At 38.1% G+C, this 27,584-nt stretch overlaps 2 protein-coding genes across 3 annotated transcripts in view; both read left to right on the top strand.

Moving 5' to 3' along the window:
• Window positions 1-3,024: 3,024 nt before the first annotated feature.
• dbf4b (DBF4B-CDC7 kinase regulatory subunit) lies at window positions 3,025-22,551 on the top strand. Its single transcript, XM_067430686.1, has 12 exons — window positions 3,025-3,179; window positions 7,126-7,241; window positions 7,361-7,489; window positions 14,065-14,115; window positions 15,367-15,433; window positions 16,847-16,896; window positions 16,986-17,022; window positions 17,158-17,203; window positions 20,164-20,301; window positions 20,387-20,522; window positions 20,678-20,811; window positions 20,942-22,551. Exons 1-12 carry the CDS (start codon window positions 3,161-3,163, stop codon window positions 22,548-22,550), a joined length of 2,532 nt encoding a protein of 843 aa, XP_067286787.1. The 5' UTR covers window positions 3,025-3,160; the 3' UTR covers window position 22,551.
• A 624-nt stretch (window positions 22,552-23,175) lies between these two features.
• adam11 (ADAM metallopeptidase domain 11) overlaps window positions 23,176-27,584 on the top strand; it is a 66,699-nt gene continuing 62,290 nt past the window's right edge. For both annotated transcript variants that reach the window (XM_067430688.1, XM_067430687.1), the window contains exons 1-3: window positions 23,176-23,259; window positions 26,276-26,675; window positions 26,954-27,123. In XM_067430688.1, the coding sequence (XP_067286789.1) occupies window positions 26,615-26,675; window positions 26,954-27,123 (231 nt within the window). In that variant the 5' untranslated portion in view covers window positions 23,176-23,259; window positions 26,276-26,614. The remainder of the gene's footprint in view (window positions 23,260-26,275; window positions 26,676-26,953; window positions 27,124-27,584) is intronic.

Below are 27,584 nucleotides of genomic sequence, written 5' to 3'. Positions count from 1 at the left end.
AAGACCTAATTCATATATTTTATTTGTATAATAAGTTGAATAACTTTAATCATATTTTTAGTGTCCCCAACTGAGCAAGCCAAGCCAAAGGCGACAGTGGCAAGGAACCAAAACTCCATCAGGGCATGATGGAGAAAAATAAACCTTGGGAGAAACCACACTCAGTCGGGGTGCCAGTTCTCCTCTGGCCTATTAACACACCGTGTAAGATTATTATTCTGGCAACCTTACAGGTCGGAAATCATATTAGATCGGATTATTCAAAATTTTCAGGGTATCACGGAAGAGACAGATTTATTTAGGATGGGGCGTCAATTACACAAGAGTATGAATACATGAAAGATCGGAATTATTGCGCCGAAGACGGGTTTTGAGCATGTCGTGCCAGTGAGGCAAATTCAGAGGAGACACCATTTGGCACGGCTCAGCAGACACTCCAGGATGCGTTGGTCATGTCCAGGCAGGTCCACCATCCAATCCGGACAGGGCCCAGATCCGAGATAAACCTCGGGATAAACAGAGAGACTAACATTAGCGTAGATGTCACTCTTTTTATGATGTAACGAGTACATCAGGTGTTATGGGAAGTGTTCCCGGTTCCGGCTGACCTAGTTAATGCAGCCTAACAATCAGTCAATTGAATTGAATAATGAAAGTTAAAAATGTTCTATGTGTATGCCATAGTAAAGAGATGTGTTTTTAGTCTAGATTTAAACTGACAGAGTGTGTCTGCTTCCCGAACAATGCTAGGAAGACTATTCCACAATTTAGGAGCTAAATAGGAAAATGATCGACCGCCTGCAGTTGATTTAGATATTCTAGGTATTATCAACTGGCCAGAGTTTTGAGACCGCAATCGACGTGATGGGGTATAATGCGTTAAGAGCTCGCTTAAGTACCGGGGAGCTAAACTATTTAGTGCTTTGTAAGTAATAAGCAAGATTTTAAAATGTATGCGATGTTTAATAGGGAGCCAGTGCAATGTTGACAGAACTGGACTAATATGATCATACTTCCTGGTTCTAGTAAGAACTCTAGCTGCTGCATTTTGGACCAGTTGGAGTTTGTTTATTAAGCGAGCAGGCAACCACCCAGTAGAGCATTACAATAATCTAGCCTTGAGCTCATGAACGCATGAACTAACTGTTCAGCATTTTGCATTGAAAGCATGTGCCGTAATTTAGATATATTTTTAAGATGATAGAATGCGGTTTTACAGATGCTAGAAACGTGGCTTTCAAATGAAAGATTGGTATCAAAGAGCACACCCAGGTTCCTCACTGACGACGAGGGCTTGACAGAGCAGTCATCAAGTGTTAGACAGTATTCTAGGTTACTACTTGTGGAGCTTTTCTGTCCAATAATTAAAAATTCAGTTTTATCTGAATTAAGTTGCAGAAAATTACTATTCATCCAATTTTTTTATATCAGCTATGCATTCTGTTAATCTTGTGAAATGGTAGGTTTCGTCAGGCCGTGAGGAAATATAGAGCTGAGTATCGTCAGCATAACAATGAAAACTAACGCCATGCTTCCTAATGATATCTCCCAGTGGTAGCATATACAGGGTGAAAAGCAACGGTCCTAACACTGAGCCTTGCGGTACCCCATACTGAACTTGTGATCGGTGTGACATCTCTTCATTTACTGCTACAAACTGATAACGGTCAGATAAGTACGATTTAAACCATGCCAAAGCAGTTCCACTAACGCCAACATAATTTTCGATTCTATTCAGAAGAATATTGTGATCGATAGTATCGAATGCAGCGCTAAGATCGAGTAACACTAATAGAGAGATACAACCACGATCAGATGATAAGAGTAAATCATTTGTAACTCTAATTAGAGCAGTCTCAGTGCTATGATACGGTCTAAATCCTGACTGGAAATCCTCACATATACCATTTCTTTCTAAAAAGGAACATAATTGTGAAGACACTGCCTTTTCTAGTATTTTTGATAGAAACGGTAGATTCGAGATTGGCCTGTAATTGACTAATTCTTTAGGATCAAGTTGCGTTTTTTTAATAAGTGGTTTAATTATAGCCAACTTAAAAGTTTTCGGTACATATCCTAATGTCAAAGATGAATTAATGAGACATGACATGACATGTTGTAGACATACAGAGTTACATTCTTTCAGCAGTCAGTTATAGGCCTAACATATAGGCTATTCAAGAAGGGGGGCTTCAAAGATGGTCAAATAAAAATATATTTTTTATTTTACTAATTATTTATTTTAAGTTATGTTGTGCATTAGATCCCCCCCCCCCCCACCCCAGAAAACAAGACATAATATGGCATTTTACTTATTAAGTAAATGCATCTTGATTTCAGAAATTTTAGATATTTGGACTGAAAACAATACTTTAAAGACTACAAAAATACTAAGAAAAGCATTTTTATTTTTGTTTATTTTTTTTGCAGTGTTTTCATTATGGTGCCATTTTTGCCCCAAACCCTCATTCATTTCCATCTCGTGTCGATAACCACAGAGTAACAAAATGTAGCCCATTAAATTTCACAAAACCATCATTCTTGATATCATACTGCAAGACAAATTTAGAATAGCAATAACTGTCACAGAAAAAAACAATACATGACAAAAATAGGCTACAGACAATTTACAATTAGGCTAACAGTGAACTTATCTGTGCATACTTTTAGTTAAACGGTACCATGAGCAAATATAGTAGTGATGTATGCTTCATATTAAATTTTTACAACTTTTCTTGTGCAAAAGACAAGAATTAAAGAGGCAACAAATATATTGTCTATAACAGGCCTATTTAAAAATGCTTTAAAAATATTCAAATAGTAATAGCGTAAGCCAGGTACTATTAGCCTACTTACTGCCGAGACATATTCCTCACAGCCTCTGTTTCATTCCTGTCAAAAAATAAATCACCTTTACCCATAAGGTGCTAATACTTTTTGGAGCCACTGCAATGTAAAGGACATTAATAAACGCCAGTGGGTGGCGGTACCGTGTAACAATGCGCGCTACAGCAGACAGCGAGCCAGCGAAGAAGAGATTCAGGAGGGCAGTTTGAAAAGATTCACAGATCACACACTGCGTGTAATATTTATAACGCTTGAAAACTACACATTTTAGGATGTTTTAATATATTAAGAATCACGACATTTTATAGTTATTATGAGCAAAGAACCTCAAGGTAAGGAAAATATTTTCACGAATATCTGATAATGCATGTTTTGATTGTTTTTGTTGATGCGATCAGTTGATAGTTTTGAAAAGGGAAGAAAAAAACAACAACCACTAACTTGCGCTTTTATTGATAGAGTTTACACGTTGTATTCACGTTCCCAAAACATGGAATATATCAAACAAAAATAAGTATGATAAATTTCCGACAACAAATCAATAATAAAATGTTTTACATGTAACGTTATGTCTGTCTAGTATTTTCCAACTAGGCTGTGTGGTTTAACGTTAACTTAGCCCTTATTTAACAATTCGGTTGCAACTTATTTACTACACACGCCGGATGTAAGTTAGCAGTTAAAACGTGTTTACTAGTGGAAATAATGCATTGGGGATTTAAAGTCCATATGTTTCACTCTATAATAATTCGAGAAATCGATAATAATAAATGGCATTTTTGAAATACTGTTATTTTATCAAATACATTGTGAGCGCATTTTATTCTGATTCTTTTTCTTTTTCTTCTTCAATTATCAGTGTAAAATTGAAACCGAGAGAGAGAGTCATCAAATTCATTACATTTGATAAAAACAGTTAATTTTTTGCCAGCATGATCAATATTGGTAAATTGATTATGTTGGTTCAGCAATAACTTCTGGACAACTACAGGATATGATAACATAATATGTGCATGAATGGTATGTATGTATAATATAATAATATCTTAATATATGAATGCTATAAAAGTGAGAAGAAAAAATAAATTCACACTGGAGATCGATATTAAGATATAGATTGTTAATCATTAGAATGGCAATAATATACCCACCAGTAGTTAATCAAGTCCTAATTTATGCACCTATGTAGGGCTGCCTTAAAAATATATATACATTTCTGCATTTTTAATAGGTTCTCGTTTTGATGAGCCAATATTGCATTTTTTTTTTTTTTACCAAAGAACCTGCTGTTAGCAATTTATGCTTTCAAATAAAAATCATCATGAAATTCAAACAATAAATTCCATAACCTTGTTATTTAGCTAGAAAAATGAACTCTAGAGAGTATAAAGAATAAGTGAACTATATTACATTATTCTTTCTTAACCTTTTCTGCGATTTTAATGCATGTTTGAATAAATACATCATGAAAACATGTTGTACACAGTTTTTTTAAAGTAGGGTAGAAATATAATTGTTGTTAAATTTGTATCTTTTGTATACAAATCAGTTTTTATTTAGAATCATTTCTTGATCAGTTCAATCATTCATCATAAGTTAAAGTTGATTTCTTTTACTTGAGAAAGATCCAACATACTGTACCTGATATATGAATTGATATTGAATCAAAAAGAATTGAAATGTGAAATTTGTGTCAATACCAAACACTAATATTATGTATTACTTTATTATTTGAATTCTGTGTGAACCGAAGTTGTAACTAACTTTTCAGGGAACAAAATTCCAGAGGAAAGCAAATTTGTTAGAAGCGGCATAAAAATATATGAATTTTATTTTCCCCTGTGGGTGAGCTTCCATGTATTCATTGTATGCATTGTTTACTAGTACTATTGTACGCTAACAAAGATAATAGGGTAAATCAATTTTTTTTGCATACTTTGTTTGCCCTGTTACTTAACAGGTATATTCCAAGTGAAAGGGTTATAAATAGGGCTGGGATAAACGATTATTTTTTAAACGATTAATCTAGCGATTATTTTTTCGATGCATCGATTAATCTAACGATTAATTTTTCCTGTCCGATTCGGTTACGATTCGATTCGATTACCGATTATCTCCCCATTAATTGCCTAATAGCAATTTATACATGTTGATTTAATTATCTGAATGAAAAAAACTAATTCCTTAACATTGCAATATATGTTTATTGCTCTTAAAATTCCAAAGTAAAAGACTATACAAGAACAATGCATTCAATAAAATCATAACAAAATACACACACACACACACACACACACACACACACACACACACACACACACACACACACACACACACACACACACACACACACACACTATTTTGAAGTTACTGCACTCTGCCTTTGTATTGTCTGCAAAAAATGTGGAGTCATGCCAAGGCAAAAGGCAGTAACTTCCATATTATCAATATTTGGTTGCTGATCACCTTTTACAAAATCAATATAGTAACACCTGTATAAAATGTAATGATCATGGCATTTATTTTGGATGATTTACAATTAATTATAGCCATCTTCTTATTACCATCATGTGCTTTGGCTGCATTCTGATGCCATTATTAAGGACACAATACGTCTTGTAAAGAGTATCTTCATTGCTGTGCAGCAAAACTTACAGGTTGATAGGTGACACTGAATTATATGAACAAGATAAGATTATTTCTAATGAGTAAACATTTGCATATATAATGCAAAGATATAAAAAATAGAACAAATAACAAATCATGTAAAAATGCATGGGATTGGAATAAGATAAATAGCAAATAGTGCCGCTGGTTAATCAAGGGTTAAGTTTGGCTATCACACTCTAATGACAGCGCTGACTGGATCGGATTGCCCATTCATACGCTAAACAGAGAAATTATTTATTGCAATATGTTTTTAATGTTTTTATCTAGCAAAAAAATGATACAATAGGCTACATAGCAATTACTTTTACATCTTTGAATGAAAATCGCCTATAGCCTAAAAGGACAACTTTTAGATTGATGTGAACGACAAGTAGGAATAATTCTCAGAATGCTTGTGGATTAAACATCCCCGATGACATTCATTGCCATGGATTTTATCGGGTTTACAAGAAAAGCAAGGATATATGGATATAATTGCGAACTGTTACGACTGATTGTATTCGTGAGCTCACGATGTCACGGCATTCGAGTGCACACACTCGTGCAGTGGGCAGCCCCAAACTGCCTGACAGCGCGCTGAGTGAATATTCTGCATTATGAAAACATGTAGGCTATGACAGTACACAGGCTACACCGTAACTTAAACGCGGCAGACTTTAATAGACAGTAAAACAAAGGCGGGACACCATAACTGGATGTCGGTACCGTAACTTAATTTAAACATCTGTCTTCCTGTGTGCAGAAATTTGTTTATGTAGCCGTGACAACAAAACGCGTGCATGCGCACCTGTGTATAAGAGCGCTTGCTCCGTGCGCGCCGCGCGCCAACCCGCAAGCCTTGCACTTCTGAAAGTCTGAGGAGCCACTCGTGTTGCTACCATAGATATACATAATAAATAATATACTTTATTATGTATATCTATGGTTGCTACTACTCTCCGGCGCCACCATCTTTATTTTGGGTCTGACGAATCGACGCGCATATTTTGCGTCGACGTATTTTTTGCGTCGACGTCATCGATGACATCGACGCGTTGTCCCAGCCCTAGTTATAAACTATAGTTTATAGTGTTTTTTGAGAGCATTTTGATATGCAGTGGAAATATTTCTGAAAGCTCTGATTGAATTGATATTAAATCAAGATGCATCGTAGGTGAAAAACACTATGTAAAATGAATTAATTGAATTTGTTAGCTAGCATTTCGAATTTGTGTTCAAAAATAAGTAGGCCAAAAATCCCTGGATGACCTACTACTTGCGTTGAGGTTTTGAAGTGCACATTCAATAGACGCTTTACAATCCCACGGCACAAGGCCACAGGAGAAGAGTTGTGAAAGGTGGTGAAGTAACCCAACTGACCGTATGTCTGGAATTGCATTCACACTATAGCATTCTTTTCATGAAGTAAGCACTATAAATATCTACTCAGAGAATATATGATTTCGGGAACAGCCCTAAAGAGTTATATTCTCCCAACACATCAGTTAACACTCAGAAGACACTAATTTGTCTGTTATCCAAATCAACAGAGTTTTGTTTAATATTCTTTGATATTGTGTTACACAAAAGAGTCAAGGAGACAAATTAACATGCATATACCTGTTTCAGTTCAAAGAATGACAGGAGATCTGCTTGTTGGTGTGAGGGGCCAATCCTTCTATCTGCATGACCTGAAGAGACATCAGTCTGCCACACTCACTGACATCATCATCCGTCTGGGAGGGGTGAGAGATCATTTTGTCATCTTTAAAGGACAAAACAGGAAATTGTAGTAATGGTTGCCCTTTATGCAAAGTGATATTAAATAGTGAATCACATTCTGTCTGTTGACTCTTTCCTATAGAAAGTAGACAGTTTCCTCACTAAGGATGTGAATGTGGTCGTGACGGGCTCTAAAGAAGCTCATACTGATTTGCTGGTGAATAGTTCATGTACTGCAGGGGGGAAACAATCTGGAACCCCCAAACCTCTGGTATGTACCCAATCTGGTTATATGTTATAGGTGTCTTAAGCTACTATGCACTTGCATAATAAGTACAATATGCCTAAAGTTTTTGTGAAATATCAGGACACAAATGTGTATATAGGTATTACAAGGATATGGTGAAATATGAGGACATTACTAATGTCCCCACTTTTCGAAAGGCTTATAAATCACACAGAATGAGTTTTTTTGAGAAATGCAGAATGTTTCCTGTGATGGGTAGGTTTAGGGGCAGTGGCAGTGTAGGGGGATAGAAAATACGGTCTGTAAGGTATAAAAACCATTACGCCTATGGAATGTCCCCACATTTTACAAAAACTAAAGTGTGTCGTATTGCAAATCACTTTTGAGGGTACGGGTAGGATTAGAGACCATAGACCGTAAAAAAAAGTATTGACGACGCGACTTCATCTGTTTCCACTGACCACTGCCCCGCACGGCACTGACATCTTGGGACCGGAGTCTGCGCAGTAGTGATTTCAGGACTGGGGTTGCGCAGTAGAGAGCAGGAAGTACAGCTGCGATATCAAAAGTCCGCCCACACTCTCACAGATGCAGAACAATTAATTATGTTGGTGTGAAATAAACAGTTATGGAGATGTAGAAATTAAAGCTAAAGATTCAATCTGCTCCCAAAAATCCAGAAAAAGTCTGTTAGTGTCTGAGTGACAACTTCAGCTGTCAATCATGAGGTCACCCCCCCCCCCCCTGTTTTTATAGCATCAAATAACTAACTAAAACTAAACTTATTTAAAAAACGGACACTTGAAATGTAATCGTGATGATAACTGCTTACAGTGACATAAACTAACTTTTTCTGGAAAAAATATTTAAAGTGGAATTTGATTGTTTAGTTTGCCTCGCATCCATTAGAAAACACGAAGGGGCAGCTATACTGGGACTGGCCACCTGGGGGCGATCAAGGCGCGGAGGCTTCAGTGTCTGAGAGGGGTGCTGCAGGCTTGTTAGAGACAGGTTTGGTTGTATGGTTAAGTTTAAGGATGCAATTATTTATATCAGTGATGCACGGGGTCAATGTATAAACAACCCGCACCCGACCGACATTTTCAGTTTACCGCCCGCAACTCGGACCGCAAAAAAGAGAATATTGTAATGTTACCCAACCCGCTTCCTGACCCGCATTTTTTAAAAGTAGTAAATGCTCCCTGGCATAATATCCATTAATCCAGCCTGTGGAGAAGAAAAATGTTTCAGGCTTAAGAGTGTGAATGCTGTATGATATAGCCTAGTGTTGTGTAATAAGGCTTAATTTATTAATTTATTTTGTTTCGTTTTCTTAACAATTAAGATGTTGCATGTTTTTATCCAGTCTAATCGAAGTGCGTCTCTCTCCCAACTTTCCCAACAAAAATCCTGCCCTGGAATGTATACGCCAAAAACGTTTTATGCACGGTTTTTCATGTGCATATACACTTTATGGCGTATTATACGCACAAACCACACACCCCATCACCCCCATGATCCTACCCAAGATGTGTCATATACGCGCCATAAAGTGCGTATCATATGCACATTCATTTTGGCATATATACATTTACAGAGATTATACACTCATACTATATACGCATTACCATGTGGTCATGTTGGACATATACACTCACCTAAAGGATTATTAGGAACACCTGTTTAATTTCTCATTAATGCAATTATCTAAACCAGGATTCCTCAAAGTCGATCCTGTAGGGCCACTGTCCTGCAGAGTTTAGCTCCAACCCTAATCAAACACACCATCCTGTGATTTTATAGTGATCCTAAATACCTTGATTAGCTTGTTCAGGTGTGTTTGATCAGGGTTGGAGCTAAACTCTGTAGGACAGTGGCCCTCCAGGACCGAGTTTGAGGAACCCTGATCTAAACAACCAATCACATGGCAGTTGCTTCAATACATTTAGGGGTGTGGTACTGGTCAAGACTTCTGAACTCCAAACTGAATGTCAGAATGGGAAAGAAAGGTGATTTTAGCAATTTTGAGCGTGGCAATGGTTGTTGGTGCCAGACGGGCCGGTCTGAGTATTTCACAAGCTGCTCAGTTACTGGGATTTTCACGCACAACCATTTCTAGGGTTACAAAGAATGGTGTGAAAAGGGAAAAACATCCAGTATGCGGCAGTCCTGTGGGCGAAAATGCTTTGTTGATGCTAGAGGTCAGAGGACAATGGGCCGACTGATTCAAGCTGAAAGAAGAGCAACTTTGACTGAAATAATCACTCGTTACAACCGAGGTATGCAGCAAAGCGCTTGTGAAGCCACAACACGCACAACCTTGAGGCGGATGGGCTACAACAGCAGAAGACCCCACCGGGTACCACTCATCTCCACTACAAATAGGAAAAGAGGCTACAATTTGCACAAGCTCACCAAAATTGGACAGTTAAAGACTGGAAAAATATTGCCAGATGATTTCTGTTGAAACATTCAGATGGTGAAGTCAGAATTTGGCATAAACATAATGAGAACATGGATCAAGGTAGGATGGATTCATGTTCTCATTATGTTTATGCCAAATTCTGACTTCACTCCACTGTGCAGGCTGGAGGTGGTGGTGTAATGGTGTGGGAGATGTTGGCACCCTTTAGGCCCCTTAGTGCCAATTGGGCATTGTTTAAATTGCCACGGCCTACCTGCGCATTGTTTCTGACCATGTCCATCCCTTTATGAGCACCATGTACCCATCCTCTGATAGCTACTTCCAGCAGGATAATGCACCATGTCACAAAGCTCAAATAATTTCAAATTGGTTTCTTGAACATGACAATGAGTTCACTGTACTAAAAAGGCCCCCACAGTCACCAGATCTCAACTCAATAGAGCATCTTTGGGATGTGGTGGAACGGGAGCTTTGTGCTCTGGATGTGCATCCCACAAATCTCCATCAACTGCAAGATGCTCTCCTATCAATATGGGCCAACATTTCTGAAGAATGCTTTCAGCACCTTGTTGAATCAATGCCATGTAGAATTGAGACAGTTCTGAAGGCGAAAGGGGGTCAAACACAGTATTAGTATGGTGTTCCTAATAATCCTTTAGCTGAGTATATACTGACTGAAACTAATTACTGCTGTAATCACATGCAGGTATTTTTTTTAAAAGCAACAATCTCGATTCAAACACCCATGCAATCTTATTCCTAAATGACAATGATTCAACGGTATCTATTAAATCTTTGTCATAATCATACCAGGACATTCAAATCTGTGTTTGCACTGCCATTGAGCCAGAGCAAGGAGCTTCACAGACAGTCTATTTAATCACACAGTATCATTATTTCTAAGTGTTCAAATGATCACAAAAGTACTTAGATAAAAGAGCAAATCACCTTTTGAATGTAACTTGGTGTGTCAAATAATGATTGTATCTTTATCATTATGCCACTAGGTGGCAAGAAGTGACTGTTAAAAATATATTTGTCAGTAAATCAATCATTTAAACTTTTTTTTTTTTTTTTCAAATTAATTAAACATTATTAAATAGAGCAATAATTCATATTTTGTCAGAATCTCTAGGAAGTTACACGTTATTTTGGTTAGTTGTCTGTACAGTATCGGGATGGTTTGTACAGGATCGTCTATGTAAAAACACAATAAATGCAATGTATCAAATTAATAATTTAAATGTAAGTAGCGGCCTTTGAAGTAGTTAAGGCACTTAGAAAGTAGAAAGTGGGACCCAAGATCCTTAAATTTTGTTCTTGTCTAATATACTATATTGCCAAAAGTATTGGGACGCCCTTTTAAATCATTGAATTCAGGTGTTCCAATCACTTCCATGGCCACATGTGTATAAAATCAAGTACTTAGGCATGCAGACTGCTTCTACAAACATTTGTGAAAGAATGGGTCCCTCTCAGGAGCTCAGAGAATTCAAGCGTGGGTTAGGGTGGGTTACTGTGCACCAGTGCTAAAAGCAAGGTCCATAAAGACATGAATGAGGGATTTTGGTGTGGAGGAACTTGACTGGCCTTGAGTCCTGACCTCAACCCATTATAACACCTTTAGGATGAATTAGAGCACAGACTGAAAGCCAGGCCGTATCGTCCAACATCAGTGCCAGACCTCACAAATGAGCTTCTAGAAGAATGGTCAAAAATTCCCAGAAACACACTCCTAAACCTTGTGGGAAGCCTTCCCAGAAGAGTTGAAGCTGTTATAGCTGCAAAGTCACCTTTATTTATATAGCGCTTTTTACAATGCTGATTGTTTCAAAGCAGTTTCACCGTGTTAACAGGAAATGTATGCAATATAATTTGATTTGGCTGTACAGAAATTCTAAACGGTAATGTTGTATAGCTAATTTCAGTTGTCATTTAGTGTCAATGTAGGCTGATCAGTAATATAACTGAGCAAGTCAAAAGCCAAAGAGGCGACTGTGGGAAGGAATCAAAATTCCTTCAGGGCCAGAATGGAGAAAAAAAACCTTGGGAGAAACCAGGCTCAGTCAGGGTACCAGTTCTCTGGCTGACGAACAAATAGTGTATGATTATGATTCTGGCAACTTTACAGTTCAGAAGTCATATTAGATCAATAGATATACGCAAGATTATTCAAAAGATTGGAGTTATCATGCCGGAGATGGGTTTAATGAGGATGGCAAAGGGTGGGCCAACTCCATATGAAACCCTGTGGATTAAGAATGGAATGTCAAAAATCATGTGCATTTAAAGGCAGGTGTCCCAAAATGTTTGGCAATATAGTGTATACAGGTTCTTCTCAAAAAATTAGCATATTGTGATAAAGTTCATTATTTTCCATAATGTAATGATAAAAATTAAACTTTCATATATTTTAGAATCATTGCTCATCAACTGAAATATTTCAGGTCTTTTATTGTTTTAATACTGATGATTTTGGCAAACCTTTGGCATAGCTTGTGAAAACCCAAAATTCCTATTTAAAAAAATTAGGATATCATGAAAAGGTTCTCTAAATGAGCTATTAATCTAATCATCTGAATCAACTAATTAACTCTAAACACCTGCATAAGATTCCTGAGGCTTTTAAAAACTCCCAGCCTGGTTCATTACTCAAAAAACCGCAATCATGGGTAAGACTGCCGACCCAACCCCGCCCAGAAGGCCATCATTGATACCCTCAAGTGAGAGGGTAAAACACAGAAAGAAATCTCTGAACGAATAGGCTGTTCCCAGAGTGCTGTATCAAGGCACCTCAGTGGGAAGTCTGTGGGAAGGAAAAGTGTGGCAAAAAAAAATGCTGCACAAGGTTGACCAGATCCTGAGGAAGATTGTGGAGAAGGACCGATTCCAGACCTTGGGGGACCTGCGGAAGCAGTAGACTGAGTCTGGAGTAGAAACATCCAGAGCCACCGTGCACAGGCGTGTGCAGGAAATGGGCTACAGGTGCCGCATCCCCCAGGTCAACCCACTTTTGGGCAACAGAGAAGCAGCACTGGACTGTTGCTCAGTGGTCCAAAGTACTTTTTTCGGATTAAAGCAAATTTTTACATGTCATTCGGAAATCAAGGTGCCAGAGTCTGGAGGAAGACTGGGGAGAAGGAAATGCCAAAATGCCTGAAGTCCAGTGTCAAGTACCCACAGTCAGTGATGGTCTGGGGTGCCATGTCAGCTGCTGGTGTTGGTCCACTGTGTTTGATCAAGGGCAGGGTCAATGCAGCTAACTATCAGGAGATTTTGGAGCACTTCATGCTTCCATCTGCTGAAAAGCTTTATGGAGATGAAGATTTCGTTTTTCAGCACGACCTGGCACCTGCTCACAGTGCCAAAACCACTGGTAAATGGTTTACTGACCATGGTATTACTTTGCTCAATTGGCCTCCCAACTCTCCTGACCTGAACCCTATAGAGAATCTGTGGGATATTGTGAAGAGAAAGTTGAGAGACGCAAGACCCAACACCCTGGATGAGCTTAAAGCCGCTATCGAAGCATCCTGGGCCTCCATAACACCTCAGCAGTGCCACAGGCTGATCGCTTCATGCCACGCCGCATTGAAGCAGTCATTTCTGCAAAAGGATTCCCGACCAAGTATTGAGTGCATAACTGAACATAATTATTTTAAGGTTGACTTTTTTTGTATTAAAAACACTTTTCTTTTATTGGTCGGATGAAATATGCTAATTTTTTGAGACAATAAAAGACCTGAAATATTTCAGTTGGTGTGCAATGAATCTAAAATATATGAAAGTTTAATTTTTATCATTGCATTATGGAAAATAATGAACTTTATCACAATATGCTATTTTTTTTTAGCAGGACCTGTATAATGAATGATGTGCAGTCTTTGTTACTTTCTGATGCAGTTTATTGAGGGGCCTCCTGTGCTGAATCCTGATTCCTCCCAAGGTCGCTTTTTCAAAGCAGAACATCTAAGGCGTTTGTTTTTTGTTTTTGTTTTTTTTGTCACATTCACCTTTGTCTTGTTCATAGAGCGTCTGAAAGCTCAAACTTCTAGAAAGCTGCTTTGAAATGGTATATTGAGAAAACATTTTAGAGGTGATTTGAAATTTCTAAAGGTTCACACAGGGATGTTTAGTAGCTAATAATGACTTATAAATGTCTTTTCACCTCAAGGTTTGTGGCAGTCGTGGAAGAGCATTACTGGAAAAAGCCATCCATAGCAATGTAAGTCCACACCTGAAAATCCTTTCTTTTACTTTAATTCAATGCATGCATGTGTTCCTACTTGTCGTCTCAAAGTTAATCCTTTGTACTCTTCATTATATAAAGATGGCCTTCAGTTTTTATTTTATTTTATTTTTTATCAGGGGCCCGTTCTTCGTGCGTTGCTAACTCGGTTAGCTAGATTTGATTGTTGATGAATTGGCTTGATCTCAGATTGTTTGATTCTTCGAAACTAATCCTGGACTTGCTGTCATAGCAACAGGTCCATAAACTTAAACCTGCTCGGGAGCAGGCTTATTTCATGTAAACATGATTAGATTGCATCTTGAGGTGATACTTAAAATCTGTCCCAGCCACTGCTACTTTATTACAAGAGTTCATTACTGAACCAGGGGCAATAATAATTTAAAATAATAATAAATATAAACGTTTATTTGAAAATATTTTAATGTTGTGTAAAATGTGCGTATAATACTATAGACAGTCACTTGATTGAGAGATTTATTTGTGAACTGTGATGGAATAATGAATAGTTGTATTAGAGGTTTTACACACATTGTGCAGTTAATCTTTGTCGTGCATTAATTTGAGTGATGACGGATAATATGGGAGTGGCTTGATGCAGCGCAAGAGATGCAGATGATTTGAAACTTTAATTAATATTGTCACATAACAAATCTCCTTCAAATTGAATTAAAAATGAAATTACAACATTGAAATAAAAATGCAAAGTGTGTACAAATGTTATAAAATCGTGAATATAAATAATTGGGAATCATGTTCATCAAAACAGTGCACATTTAATTGATCTAACTTTTATTTTGGTTTGGTCGTTTGTCTGTTTCCTTATAAAGGTCCAGAAATTAGTGTTTTTTTTTCTTTGACAAGTTTTTTTGCCAGGTTGCTTTTTTAATTATATGATGTCATTACCGGTAAGTTGTATTGACGCCAGCCAATCGCTGCATTGCTGATCGTGATTTCGAGTATCGATGCATCTGCCCTCTTCAGGGAACACGGGCACGAGCAGTGATCTCAGATAATTTAATCCAGATATTTTAATAATCCAATCTGCCAATTCGTTTGAAGTACCAAATTAGCCAGAGATCAGATATCACGATTAAAAGATCTGGGATCTATTAAATCATCTCAGATGTATTAAGCGAGGTACAAAGAACGGGCCCCAGAATAAGCCAGTGTTGTTATTTATTGATGTTATTGTTGTTGACAGATGAGTGTTTGTTGTTGTTGCAGGAAAAGCATAAGAGCAGTGTGCTGGCTAATGCTCGCTCATGGGGAGTCAAGGTCTACACTGTAGATGGTATCCTTTTTCGATAATCTTCAGTCTGAAGTCTGTCACATGCTAATGAAAGGGGATTGTCATGAGGAATCCAATTTTCCTGTTCACAGTTTACATCCCTGGCACTTAATGTGCTGTTTCTCCTCATTGAACCTCTTGTGGACATTATTTCTTATGGACACAGTGGACATTGTCGCCTTTGGCTTGGCTTGCTCAGTTGGGGACACTAAAAATATGATTAAAGTTATTCAACTTATTATACAAATAAAATGTATGAATTAGGTCTTATTTAATTCTATAAACTATAATACTGATCTGCCAACATTGTTGCTATATGATAAATTAAAATAAGATGATAACATCACTGTTTTCTCCAGTACGACTGTACAGCCAAATCTAATTTTGTCGCAATATTACCCTGTTTGACACTGTGAAGCTGCTTTGACACAATCGTGATTGTAAAAGCGCTATATAAATAAAGTTGATTGATTGATTGATTATTTCTGGTCCTGAACTGTACCAGAAATAGTTACAATTACAATGAACATAGAAAGCGTAAAATGCAATGTATAATTAAAAAAAAAAAAAAAAAATCTTACAAGGAATGAACACTAGAGAGCACTATGTATACAGTTTTATTTTAAAGTTCAGTGAATGTGAAATACTATGTGCTCATATGATTATGTTGTGGGACCTCTAATATTATTATTTGTGCAACCTCATGGACACTTGTCTTTTTAATTTTGTCTGTGTTAATGCTAACTGTAATTGTGTGTGTGTGTGTGCGTGCGTGTGTGTGTGTATTTTTATTAAAATTTTACTATTTCACCCCATTTACTTAAAAAAAAAAGAAAAAAGAAAAAACTATTTGCCCTAGGTACACAAAATAGTTCCTCTTAGCACCTTTTGGACAATATTGTCCAATGTCCCGATTGTAAACCATCAAAACTGCAATTTTTAATCCCAGGGCCATTTAGCTATAAAATGTTGCAATCTTTTATAGGCTTTCATTCTGTTAGCATGGCTAAAAAAATATGTAGCTATATAGCTGTGTCCATCAGTGGAGCTTTGCTGGCATCTAATGGGGAAAATGTGGCACTGCGCCCAAACAAAATCTTACTGTGAGCTAATTTGAAATCTCAACCTCAAATTTGGAACACAACTTTTTAGATTTATGGCTTTGATTTTTCTAGCAGTTTTAGAGTCCAAAATTATTTTGTTTCACTTTTTAAACTTTTTTTGACTTTAACAATAATTTGCCAAGGGTCTTCGTTAAAAGGAGACCAAATTTAAGTCTGCTCCCAATATACAAAAAAGTTGTATTAATTTTTTTAATTGATGCACAAGGGTTGAATAAGTTATGGTATGAGTTAACCTATAAAACATAATTTTCATATGGCTGTACTTAGTTTTTTTCTTTAACCTAAATGACAGAATTTCTGAAGTTTATCAGTCATCTGAATCAGAAAATGAGGACTGCTAAGGTAATTCACTTTACTTAATTTGTTTACTGTCAAAAAAAAGTTTTTTTTTATTCACACAAACTGATTTTACACAATTTCTGTCCAAACAGAAAAAAATAAGCAGACTAACAACTCCTCATGTGAAAGGTTTGTAAAATACATAAGCATTTACTTCTTGTTGTGATATAAGACTAGCTTTAATCTTTCTTTGCACACCTCAATAGCTGAGAAACCTGAGTGTAGAGGTGGAGTGTTAACACAACTGTGTCTGTCTTCACACAGCTGGAGTCTTGAAGAGTCCTTTTCTGAAAGTGGAAGACTTCAGTCGGTGAGTTTTTGCCTTAAGTCTTGTTCTCTTAACTCTATTTTCTTACCTACACTTTTCTTCAAATGTTAACTTCAAACATTACAGAGTTTGTCTCATTGTGATCAAATAATGAGCAAAGAAGATGTCTGTCATGGCTGATATCACTTGTGGTTCATTCAAGACTTGCATTTTGTGTACAGTGTTGTTGTAATTTTTTTAGATCACAGTGTTTTTAGTAGATCGTAGATCATAATGAAAACTGCATAAGTATTATTACGTTATTCCAATAACAGCCAGTGTCTCTTTACTTTGATTTGTGGGTTGTCTGCTGTCAGATAATTTTTATTAGGTTATTTTGATTTAACTTTATCTTCAAAATCCTAATAACTCTGTTTTTAATAAATGCAGTTAGGTATACTTGCATCATGACTTTTTTTTTTTTGGTCCCCAGCTCCATTAACAAGGCTAATGTTTCAGCTCAGGTCACTGTAGTTTTAGAAAAGTTAATTATCAAAATGGCATGGCGCATCCTAAGGGCCACCCCGAGGCTAGTCTGAAAAGTATCCCTTCCCTCCCCTGCAGAGTATCTGTGCGTGCAGGGCAGCTCTTGGCTAATGACAAGAACTATTGTGTTTTGAGGCAGTTTACCGCTGCTGTCAGATGATGATCCTATATAGATCCTGATGGATATGGGTGATTAAGTGTATGTTATGCATTATACATTATACTGTACACACATACTATTTTTACATCAGCATAAAGACTACAACAAATATTACAATGACTTAAATTGTCTGATAAAGTAGCATATCGTTTTACTGTCTTCTGCAACAACAACAAAAAAACAAACAAGAAACTTTCTTCAGTGGCCTAATAGTTAGAGAGCCTGACTGGTAACCTGAAGGTTGCGGGTTCGAGTCTCAATACGGACAGGAAAAGTAGGTGGGGGGAATGAACAAACAGCACTCTTCCACTCACAACTGAGGTGCCCTTGAGCAAGGCACCTAACCCCCAATCGCTCCCCGGGTGCTGCATCAAAAATGGCTGCCCTGTGTGTGTGTGTGTGTGTGTGTGTGTGTTCACACAGTGTGGGATGCGATACTTGGCAACACAACATGTCACTCTGACTTTAAATGTGAAAAGACTTTACTTGAACTTGTCAGACTTTAGTTTAAAAAGCTTGTACATTATGCATGAGGTTTTCGCAGCCTCATAATAATTACAATTATGCACAGAATATTTAAAGGGGGGGTGAAACACTCAGTTTCAGTCAGTGTCATGTCAATCTTGAGTACCTATAGAGTAGCATTGCATCCTGCATATCTCCGAAAAGTCTTTATTTTTTTTATAATTATATAAGAAAGATGCGCTGTTCCGAGTCTTTCCGAAAAAAGCAGAGCGGGTGGGGGCGTGTCGTTTGAGCGGATCTAAATAATGACGTGTGCGCGCTGCTGCTATTGTGTTGAGTCGAGTGCGTCATAAAGCTGTGTCATCCCTAACAGCGGGAAAAAAACTTTATTCAAAATAAAAATATGGCTTTTAATCAGATACAGCCATACATCTATGATCCGGAATCAGACCCAGAGGCTGCAGTTGAACAGGAGCAGCAGCAAAAACGACTAGAGCAGGACGTCTCTATGTGGTACAAGTTACACACTAACTATATAATATGCTTAGCGGCTTGTGTTATTTACATATTTATATTTGAATTATATCGTCGTATTTTTGTCTTTGAAGGTGTACCTGTGGGAAGTGCAGTTGTGCACGTGTGTGTGTGTGTGTTTACGCGTGGTTTGTGTAGACAATTGTAACGTTAGTAAGCGGACTGGTTTTGCATGGCAGGCTAGTGTTTACATAGAAAGACATGGAATAGTAGCGCATTTGAATGAAGAAGCGCGCTTATTTAGTTCAACATATTTCCCCACTCTTTGTGTATTGTTGTTTGGAGTGCTTTTACAATACACAAACATAAAGTTACACATATAGTGGCCAGCTAAACAAATGTACACGCACTACACATCGCATGCTCCATTGATCAACTAACTATACGTGATCATGTTTGGGCTACTTGATGGGCATAGGCAAAAACACAGACATTTGAAGCAGTCTTACTCACCGCCTGCGGTTCTAACGTTGGGACCTTTATCGTTGGGACTGCTCCATCCTTCAGCATTAGGCGATCGGGAAAATCCGGCGTCGAGCTGGGCCTTGTTTATGAAACAGTCGGCACCGAAATGCAGCGAACAGATATAAACATTCGCGCAACTCAGTTGCTGATCCGGAAAAGCAAATTCCATCCACTGTTGCCTTAACGCGGGGTTTTTGGGGAATCTGTGCAGGACTGTCTTGGTCTGGCAACCAAAAACGCACTTTTTTGGTGACATTGTAATTGTGCACATCACCTGTGCAGCAGCCTACGAGCCAGCACTTTGATGGGGGTAGCCTGTTACTTTCGCTCTCTCCCTCTCTCTCTCTCTCACGCTCTTCTGGTAGAATTGTCCGTAAGGCCCATACAAGGAAATTCCGCCCCCATTAACGTCAAAGGGGACGCATGATCGCAAAAAACTTGCCGAAACTTATGGCTAACCGGAAGTAGTATTTTTGACAAAGAAATACTCCCATCAAACGTCCACCTTAACTTTTGAAACTTTGTCTATGTTTAGGATGGGAATCCAAGTCTTTAACAGTGTAAAAAGATCAGTATGCATGAAACAGCATTTCACCCCCCCCCCCCCCCCCCCCAATTTAAGTTTTGTTGTTTCTTATTGTTTCTTATTTTTGTATGTATTATCTATAGTTTCCACATTACAGAGATGTTTTTAATGTATCAATTAAAAAAAAAAAAAAATTTAAATAACACCAGCTTTATGAAATGGCTGAGGCTGAATGAATGAGGCTGGACTTAGTGTCCTCTAGAAAATGAGAGGACTTCAAAGATTTTCATAAAGCTTAATCCTCTATGATTTTGATTTTATAAACAGGAAGTTCAGACCATACTATGCACAGACTCTGAATCTCCCGATGATGAGTTACTCAGGAAAATATAGCCCTTTTGAGCTCATCATTCCTCGACAGTCTGGGAAAAGCAAGGATGAAGATCCCAGCAAGGACAATTTCAGGTATGTTCCTTGCTTTTTGAAAACTTTGTTATCAAATCTACATTGTTACTTAAATCTGTAAAGGTGTTTTTTTGTTTTTAATCAGGAAGAAGGAAGAACCCACTAGCAGCTGCCATAAGTTGCAGGTGCCACTTACAGCAAGTGCAACACCCAAAGGCCCAACTAAGAAAAGTTCAGGCTATTGTGAGTGCTGCCACATGTCCTACAAAGACCAAAATGAGGTAAGTCTATTTGGTATTTTATTTGCAAAAATTGAGTGATATCAAAAACAATTTGTAAGATCCTTTCAATATCAATTACCAGGAGGCACTGAAATTCATATCCAGGTTTGCATAAGTTCTCATTTGTGAATATATATTTTTTCTTTTTTTTTCAGCACTTGCAATCTGAGATGCATCGTTCTTTCATTCAAAATGACAGCAACTATGCTGTAGTGGACAAACTAACAGCTGAAATGCATGCTAGCTTTGTTTGTAATCCGAATCGAAAAGAGGATCCAACGCTAATCAAGTAAGAGCCTATTTTACAAAAGCTTTCTTTGATCGGAAGCAGTTCATGTGATATGTTGACTAAATGTTAGACTTTTTCTCTGTTTTAACTCTTTTTTTTCTTTTCTTTTTTTTTTTCTTTTTTTTCTCAGGTCATCTGCAGACTTCTCTCCGTTACATTTGTGTAATTTAACTGAGATCGTGCAGAATACTTTCAGTGAGGATGAAAAATTTCTGCAGACTCCACTGGTTGAAGACTGTGGTCATCTACCACCAATTACTGACATGTTTTCTTTAGTTTTAGACAACAAAGAAAACTTTCCTGAACCTGGCCACAGTCCATCTGGTCAACGAAATGCTACTTCACATCGTGATACAATTCAAAACAGCTGCCCTGATCCTCTTGACCATGACAAATTAGGCCTTTACATCAGCTGCACCACAAAGATTCAAGACTTTGAATCCGGTGATCTATGCACAGATGTAATCCCACATCACATTCTCTCAAATACCCAGTCTATACAGAAGATACTCAAAAGCCTATCTTCTGTCACACCCTCAGAAACTCTGTCTAAAATGCTCACCATAAATTCCTCCAGAGATGACAAAATACAATGTTCCATCTCTGGTAATGAATGTGTCCATGAGTCTCAGGCTCAATGTGATCCTGCATTGCATGCTCCAGAGAGTCTTACATGTGCTGTTCCTAACACAGTCTGCTCTCAAAAACAAAATTGGGACCAAGGTTCAAAAATGTGGTCAAGCTGCCTTAAAATGCTATGCCAAAGAAGGGAAGATTGTAATTGCGAAAGTTGTGGCCAGTTTGTGATGGGCAACATAAATTTGTCTTCAACAAAACAATCACTAAAGTTGGCCCATGATATTGTTGGGTCTCCAGAGTTTGGCACCTCTCATTTTTCCTTACCCCATTTACTTCCATTTCCACATTTGTCAGATTACTCATTTTCTATAGTTAACTTTAAAAAGCGGTGCAGGTCCTTTACTCCAAGTCCAAAACTTGCCAAGAGAAGAAAGATTAGTCAAAGTGAAAAGCCAAAGCTCTCCTGGGATTGCAGTGTTCCCTGGATAAGACAGTACTCATCTGTGCTTTCCACCATGTCATGTTTACCAGTCTCCAAGGTAGGTTTTGCAACGAAGACGAATAATCAAGGAAGTGCCTTACTAGAAACCCATGAATCTTTCACGAATCAGATCCCAATGCAACCTTCCCTAGAATATATTACTCGTCCCAATACCCACTATTTACCTAAAGTTGACCAACAGGACAATGGCGCAAGTCAACCTTGTGTTCATGTTGAGCAGCCCCATGAATTGTTTCCAATCAAAAATCCTGCGAAATCCCCAGTAACCAGTTACTTGTCTGATTTGGACCCTCCTCAGTTGGTTCCATTTTTCTATGAAGACCATCAGCTCCAGCGCCATCAATATCATGATCCTCCAGAATTGTTTCCCGAAGACACCTTCGATACATCAGCCAGTAAAGCCTCAAACAGCTCATTCCTGTCACACTCTGGAGCCTCTGTTTGCATTGAATCTGCTCTCCTCCCAAACATCACGTGGTCCACAGCCTCTTCAGAGTCAGATTGGGACTCTGGACTCTTGTCTTGGCTTGCGACTGCAGTTCCTCTTCAGGCTAAAGGGGGGCATGATGACCTGGGTCTGTTACTACAAAAACCACACACTGGCTTGCAGGATGGGAGTTATACATCACGGTTATGCTCCATTATGCAACCCTCTTGATTCACATTTTTTTGGGAAGGATGTGGCACCAATACACGGAATAGGACAATTGCGACTGTTGATGAATTGAATCCTAAAGCAGTCGATTCCTTCATTCTCATTTTCACTTCTCCGATTAAGATTACTACCATCATTAGTTGAGAAATAAGACTTATTGTCTGAATTGTAAAAAGTTTTGCATTTCATGCAGAACATTTATTTATAGAGGTTGGCTTCTGCACCGCTAATGTGTAAATAATCCCAGCTTTTCCCACGTTCTATTTGATGAAGACTGCTGTGATAATGAATTAATCTTACATCAATATTTATACATTTCTGTCAAGCATATCTGATATTCCATTCCAGTGTTGTATGTCTGTCTCCTAATATGCAATATCGTACCAAATCCAAACAAACAGTTTTAATTAACAGTTTTAGAAGAACGGAATTTCATGCTCTCCTCTTCAACTGACCTCCATGACTTTTTTGGCTCGCTCTTTCCCTCTGTTGACCATGACTTTTCAGCAGCAATATCCGGGAACATGTGCTGGTATTGAGACTTTAATGAGGCTTTGCTGGAGGGGCATTATCCAATTAGTTTAAGTGCTGTGCCTGGCCTGTCTCCAGTTTAGAGGCGCTGTTGATGGTAGAACAATGCTGTGGTGGTTTTTGAAGAACATGCAGGGTAGGATACACTGTGAAGGCAAAAACGTCCTGTGGTTCCATTAAGGTATTTTGAGGTCATTTTTTAAAAACCTTTTAGATTTCCTGCAAATGTACTTTAAAAGGTCTAGTGTAATGATTTGTACAATGAACCATTTTAATTATTTAATGCCAAATTATGTTTTGGGTAATCTTTTAGTTACCATAACTATGCTTGTACTGCTGCTGTCTGTATCATGACTAAAATGTTGAGCTTATACGATTTTCCATAAACACTGGGAATCACCCTTATAGAAAGCCTTAGGGCAAATACACAAGTTCTACAATATATTTTAGTTTTTGCTGTATAATGTTGTTTTTTTGTACTTCATTAAAAGTTGTTTATTTCCATTCTATATGCTAATTTAGCAGTAGTTAGTTTCATGCATTCTTATTAAAATCAGACAAAATGATCTTTGTTTGCTTATTTCATTCAACACAAGTAAATGTTTAACTTAATCACTTAATGTTTGCTAGTTTTTTTTTAGTTTCAAGTAGATATTGCTTTTGTTTATTATAAGGGTGTTTTTTAATGAGTGGGTCTGTTATGTTGAAGGAACTGTTATGGCAATGGCAAGTCTGTTTTTATTTTGTTACACAATTATATCTACTGTAACTTATGTAATTAAAATAAATAATCTTTAGATATTGTTTTTGGTATTTCTATTATGGATAATTAGTATTGTGGGGAAAAATAAGTTATCAGAGTGAGTCTGGAATTGAAAAAACACAAGTGTCTTTAAAAGCTTTTTATTCTTGCCAAAAAATCAATTCGGACATGCAGGTTGTGCAGTCAGACAAGGCCGAGATGGAAGCTCCACACTCGTTTTATACTAATTTCAGTGGGCATGGGATTCTTAGTCAATAACTCAAAAACAATTCCTTAATGTTACCTGCAATTGTGACCCCTTGAGTGAACACATGGTTTCTGAGAAACTTGTTCAAGGCTACTGACAACAATAACAAGTTTTATAGAGAACCATTTAAAAGGTTATCAAATAAAAATATTTACTACAGAAAACTTGAATTTCCCTCATATTCAATGAATACCTAATATTGTGTTGGTCCCCATTTTGCTGTCAAAACAGTTCTAATTCATCGAGGCATGGACTCCACTATACCCCTGAAGGTGTGCTGTGGTATTTGGCACCAATATGTTAGCAGCAGATCCTTTAAGTTGCGAGGTGGGGCCTCCATGCATCAGACTTGTTTGTTCAGCACATGCCACAGATGTTCGATTGGATTAGGATCTGGGGAATTTAGAGGCCAAGTCAACACCTGAAACTCGTTCTTCTCAAACCAATCCCTGAACCATTTTTGCTTTGTAGTGGGGCGCATTATCCTGCTGAAAGAGGCCACAGCCTCCAGGGAATACTGTTTCCATTATAGGGAAGACATGGTCTGCAACAATGCTTAGGTAGGCGGTATCAAAGAAACATCCAAATGCATGGTAGGACCCAAGGTTTCCGAACAGAGCATTGACCAAAGCGTCACACTGCCTACCCTGGCTTGCCTTCTACCCATAGTGTATCCTGGTGCCATGTGTTCCCCAGGTAAACGACACACCTGGCCATCCACATGATGTAAAAGAAAATTTGATTCATCAGACCAGACCACCTTCCATTGCTCCGTGGTCCAGTTCTGATGCTCATGTGTCCATTGGCTCTGTCGACCGTGGACAGGGGTCAGCATAGGAACCCTGACTGGTCTGTGATGCACTGCAGATTCTGACACATTTCTATCAGAAGCAGCATTAATTTCTGGAGCAATTTGAGCTACAGTAGCTTGTCTGTTTAGTCGGACCACATGAACCAGCCTTCACTCCCCACATGCATCAATGAGCCTTGGCTGCCCATGACCCTGTCGCTGGTTCACCACTGTTTCTTCCTTGGACCACTTTTGATAGAGACCACTGCAGAACGGGAACACCCCACAAGAGCTGCAGTTTGGCCCTTGTCAAACTCCCTCAAATCTTATACGCTTGTCCATTTTTTCTGCTTCTAACACAGCCACTCTGAGAACAAAATGTTCACCTGCAGCCTAATATATCTCACCCACTAACGTGCTGTGATGAAGCGATAATCAGTGTTTTTCACTTCAGCTGTATGATGTCATGTGGTCATAATGTTATGATCGGTGTATGAGCTTGATATAATTAAAATGCCTTATAGTTTGATTTAGCTTATGGTCAAAGATTTCCATATTTTCCATTAGTCGTTTGGTGATGCTGCATTGACTCACAGGTACCATGGGGGGGCATATTGCCATGTGTTTTTATAAACCATGTAAGGCTACTTTTTTTTGTAGATTATTTTTCTTGACTGATTTTTTGACCAGACAATAAAAAGTTAAAACATTTGTTGCACAACTGAATTAAAAATAGTAAGCTACACACCATATACAGTATGAAATGTGTTATCTACTCTGTACTTTTTTACATGATTTAGGAAGCATGACATTATTCAATTCAGCCATAATTCTTAAAAATGTTTCATCAAATTCCTTGCCCATCAGATCTATCTTTCCCATGTTCCCTGAATAGTGGGCCATGTGCTGTTCATGAATGATTTAGTTTGTTGAAGATTGGAAAGGTTGTATAAGTATAACTAAAGGTTAGTACAGATCGATTTAGTCCTCAGGCATGAGAGATAATGCTGAGGACGAGAATATTTGATATGCTTTTATCTCAGATGACGTTGGGATCTCACACACAGAAGGGCTTGTGCTTGACAGAACTGCTATATATACAGTATACTACACACACACTGACACACACACACATAGCCTATATATATATATATATATATATATATATATATATATATATATATATATATATATATATATATATATATATATATATATATATATAGCCTATATATATATATATATATATATATATATATATATATATATATATATATATGGGCTATATATAAAATTGTATGTAGTCCTACATTTATATGTATTTATTGCTGAATTTTATGTTTATTTTGTATTGTAATATTTGCCTCTTTATTTTATTATTTTATTATTTGTTCCAGGTTACAGAAGTGGAATCTGATGTTGCATGTGAGTGCGGTATGAAGTGAAGGGGAGGAGAAGAGAAGAGAGTGGGAGGAGATGCGGGTGGGAGTCCCGCAGAAGGAGCGCTTCAATCCCAACATGAATTCCACCCGCAATCTCTGACAGACAACACACGAGCGATATAAGCAGGCATCGCGGACACTTTCTAAAGTCTTTCCCATCAGCGTCGTCTTGTTTTCCACGGATGCTCTTAACGTCTTCCTCGTGACTTCAACATCGCCGCGGAACGGGATGCGGCGGTAAATGTCGCGTTTCGCATCTTTTCCCTCCGGTTGAAGCCGCAGGAGTATGTGATCATGTTGGCGACGCGCTGCCTCCTCCTGTGGGCTGCGGTCACCGCGCGACTCGCCGTGACAGGTGAGCTACGGACGCCGCGCTGGGAGCGGATTCGTCATATTGGTATACGCTCCATCCGTGTAGATCTTTATGTATAATGTGCGCCAACAGGTGCAACGAATTCTTAATTTCACGGATGGCCCCGTTTTCTGTCACGGGCATGGCTGTGAATGTGTGGCGCCAGAATACGCAATGCCGCAGGCTAAAGTGTAGTGGCTGTAAACACGTTGGAATTATTAATGCATCGAATCGTGGCTTTGACCATACATTTTTTTTATGCATGTGTCTTATGTTGAAAGGCTGGGGCAGCAGCATCAAACGGGACGGAGCGGAACGGGGACGCAATCAGAACGCGTATGCGGAGGAGCGCACGGAGCCTCAGCGGCTGCTGCAGCGGACTGACGCGGAGGAGGAGCTGCCGCACGGGCACTTGGGTACCCTAGTAAAGAGTGATGCTGATGGAGCGCATGTGAGTACTCTCCACCGATAAATCAAAACTTACCATTTTACTATGTTTTCGTATTGTTTACAATGCACAATCCATGTGGTTCGCCATTCCAGAGAAAAACAAGAATCTATTTTCTTCCTAAACTTTCACCAAAATCCAATAACTTGCTCTCTTTTTGAAATTACCTTATCCTTTCTGTGTGTTAAAGGGTTAGTTCACCCAAAAATAAAATGTTATTAATGACTTACCCTAATGTCGTTGCACACCCGCACCCGTTCATCTTTGGAACACAGTTTAAAATATTTTATATTTTAGTCCCAGAGCATATATGCAGTCTATGCACACTGTACTGTCCATGACCGGAAAGGTAATAAAAACATCATCAAAGTAGTCCATATCAGTTGGTTAATTAGAATCTTTTGAAGTATCGAAAATACATTTTGGTCCAAAAATAACAAAAACTACGACTTTATTCAGCATCA

The sequence above is a fragment of the Pseudorasbora parva genome, chromosome 21 (genome assembly GCF_024679245.1).
Source record: "Pseudorasbora parva isolate DD20220531a chromosome 21, ASM2467924v1, whole genome shotgun sequence".
Lineage (NCBI taxonomy): Eukaryota > Metazoa > Chordata > Actinopteri > Cypriniformes > Gobionidae > Pseudorasbora > Pseudorasbora parva.
This window is presented reverse-complemented; position numbering and strand designations above follow the sequence as displayed.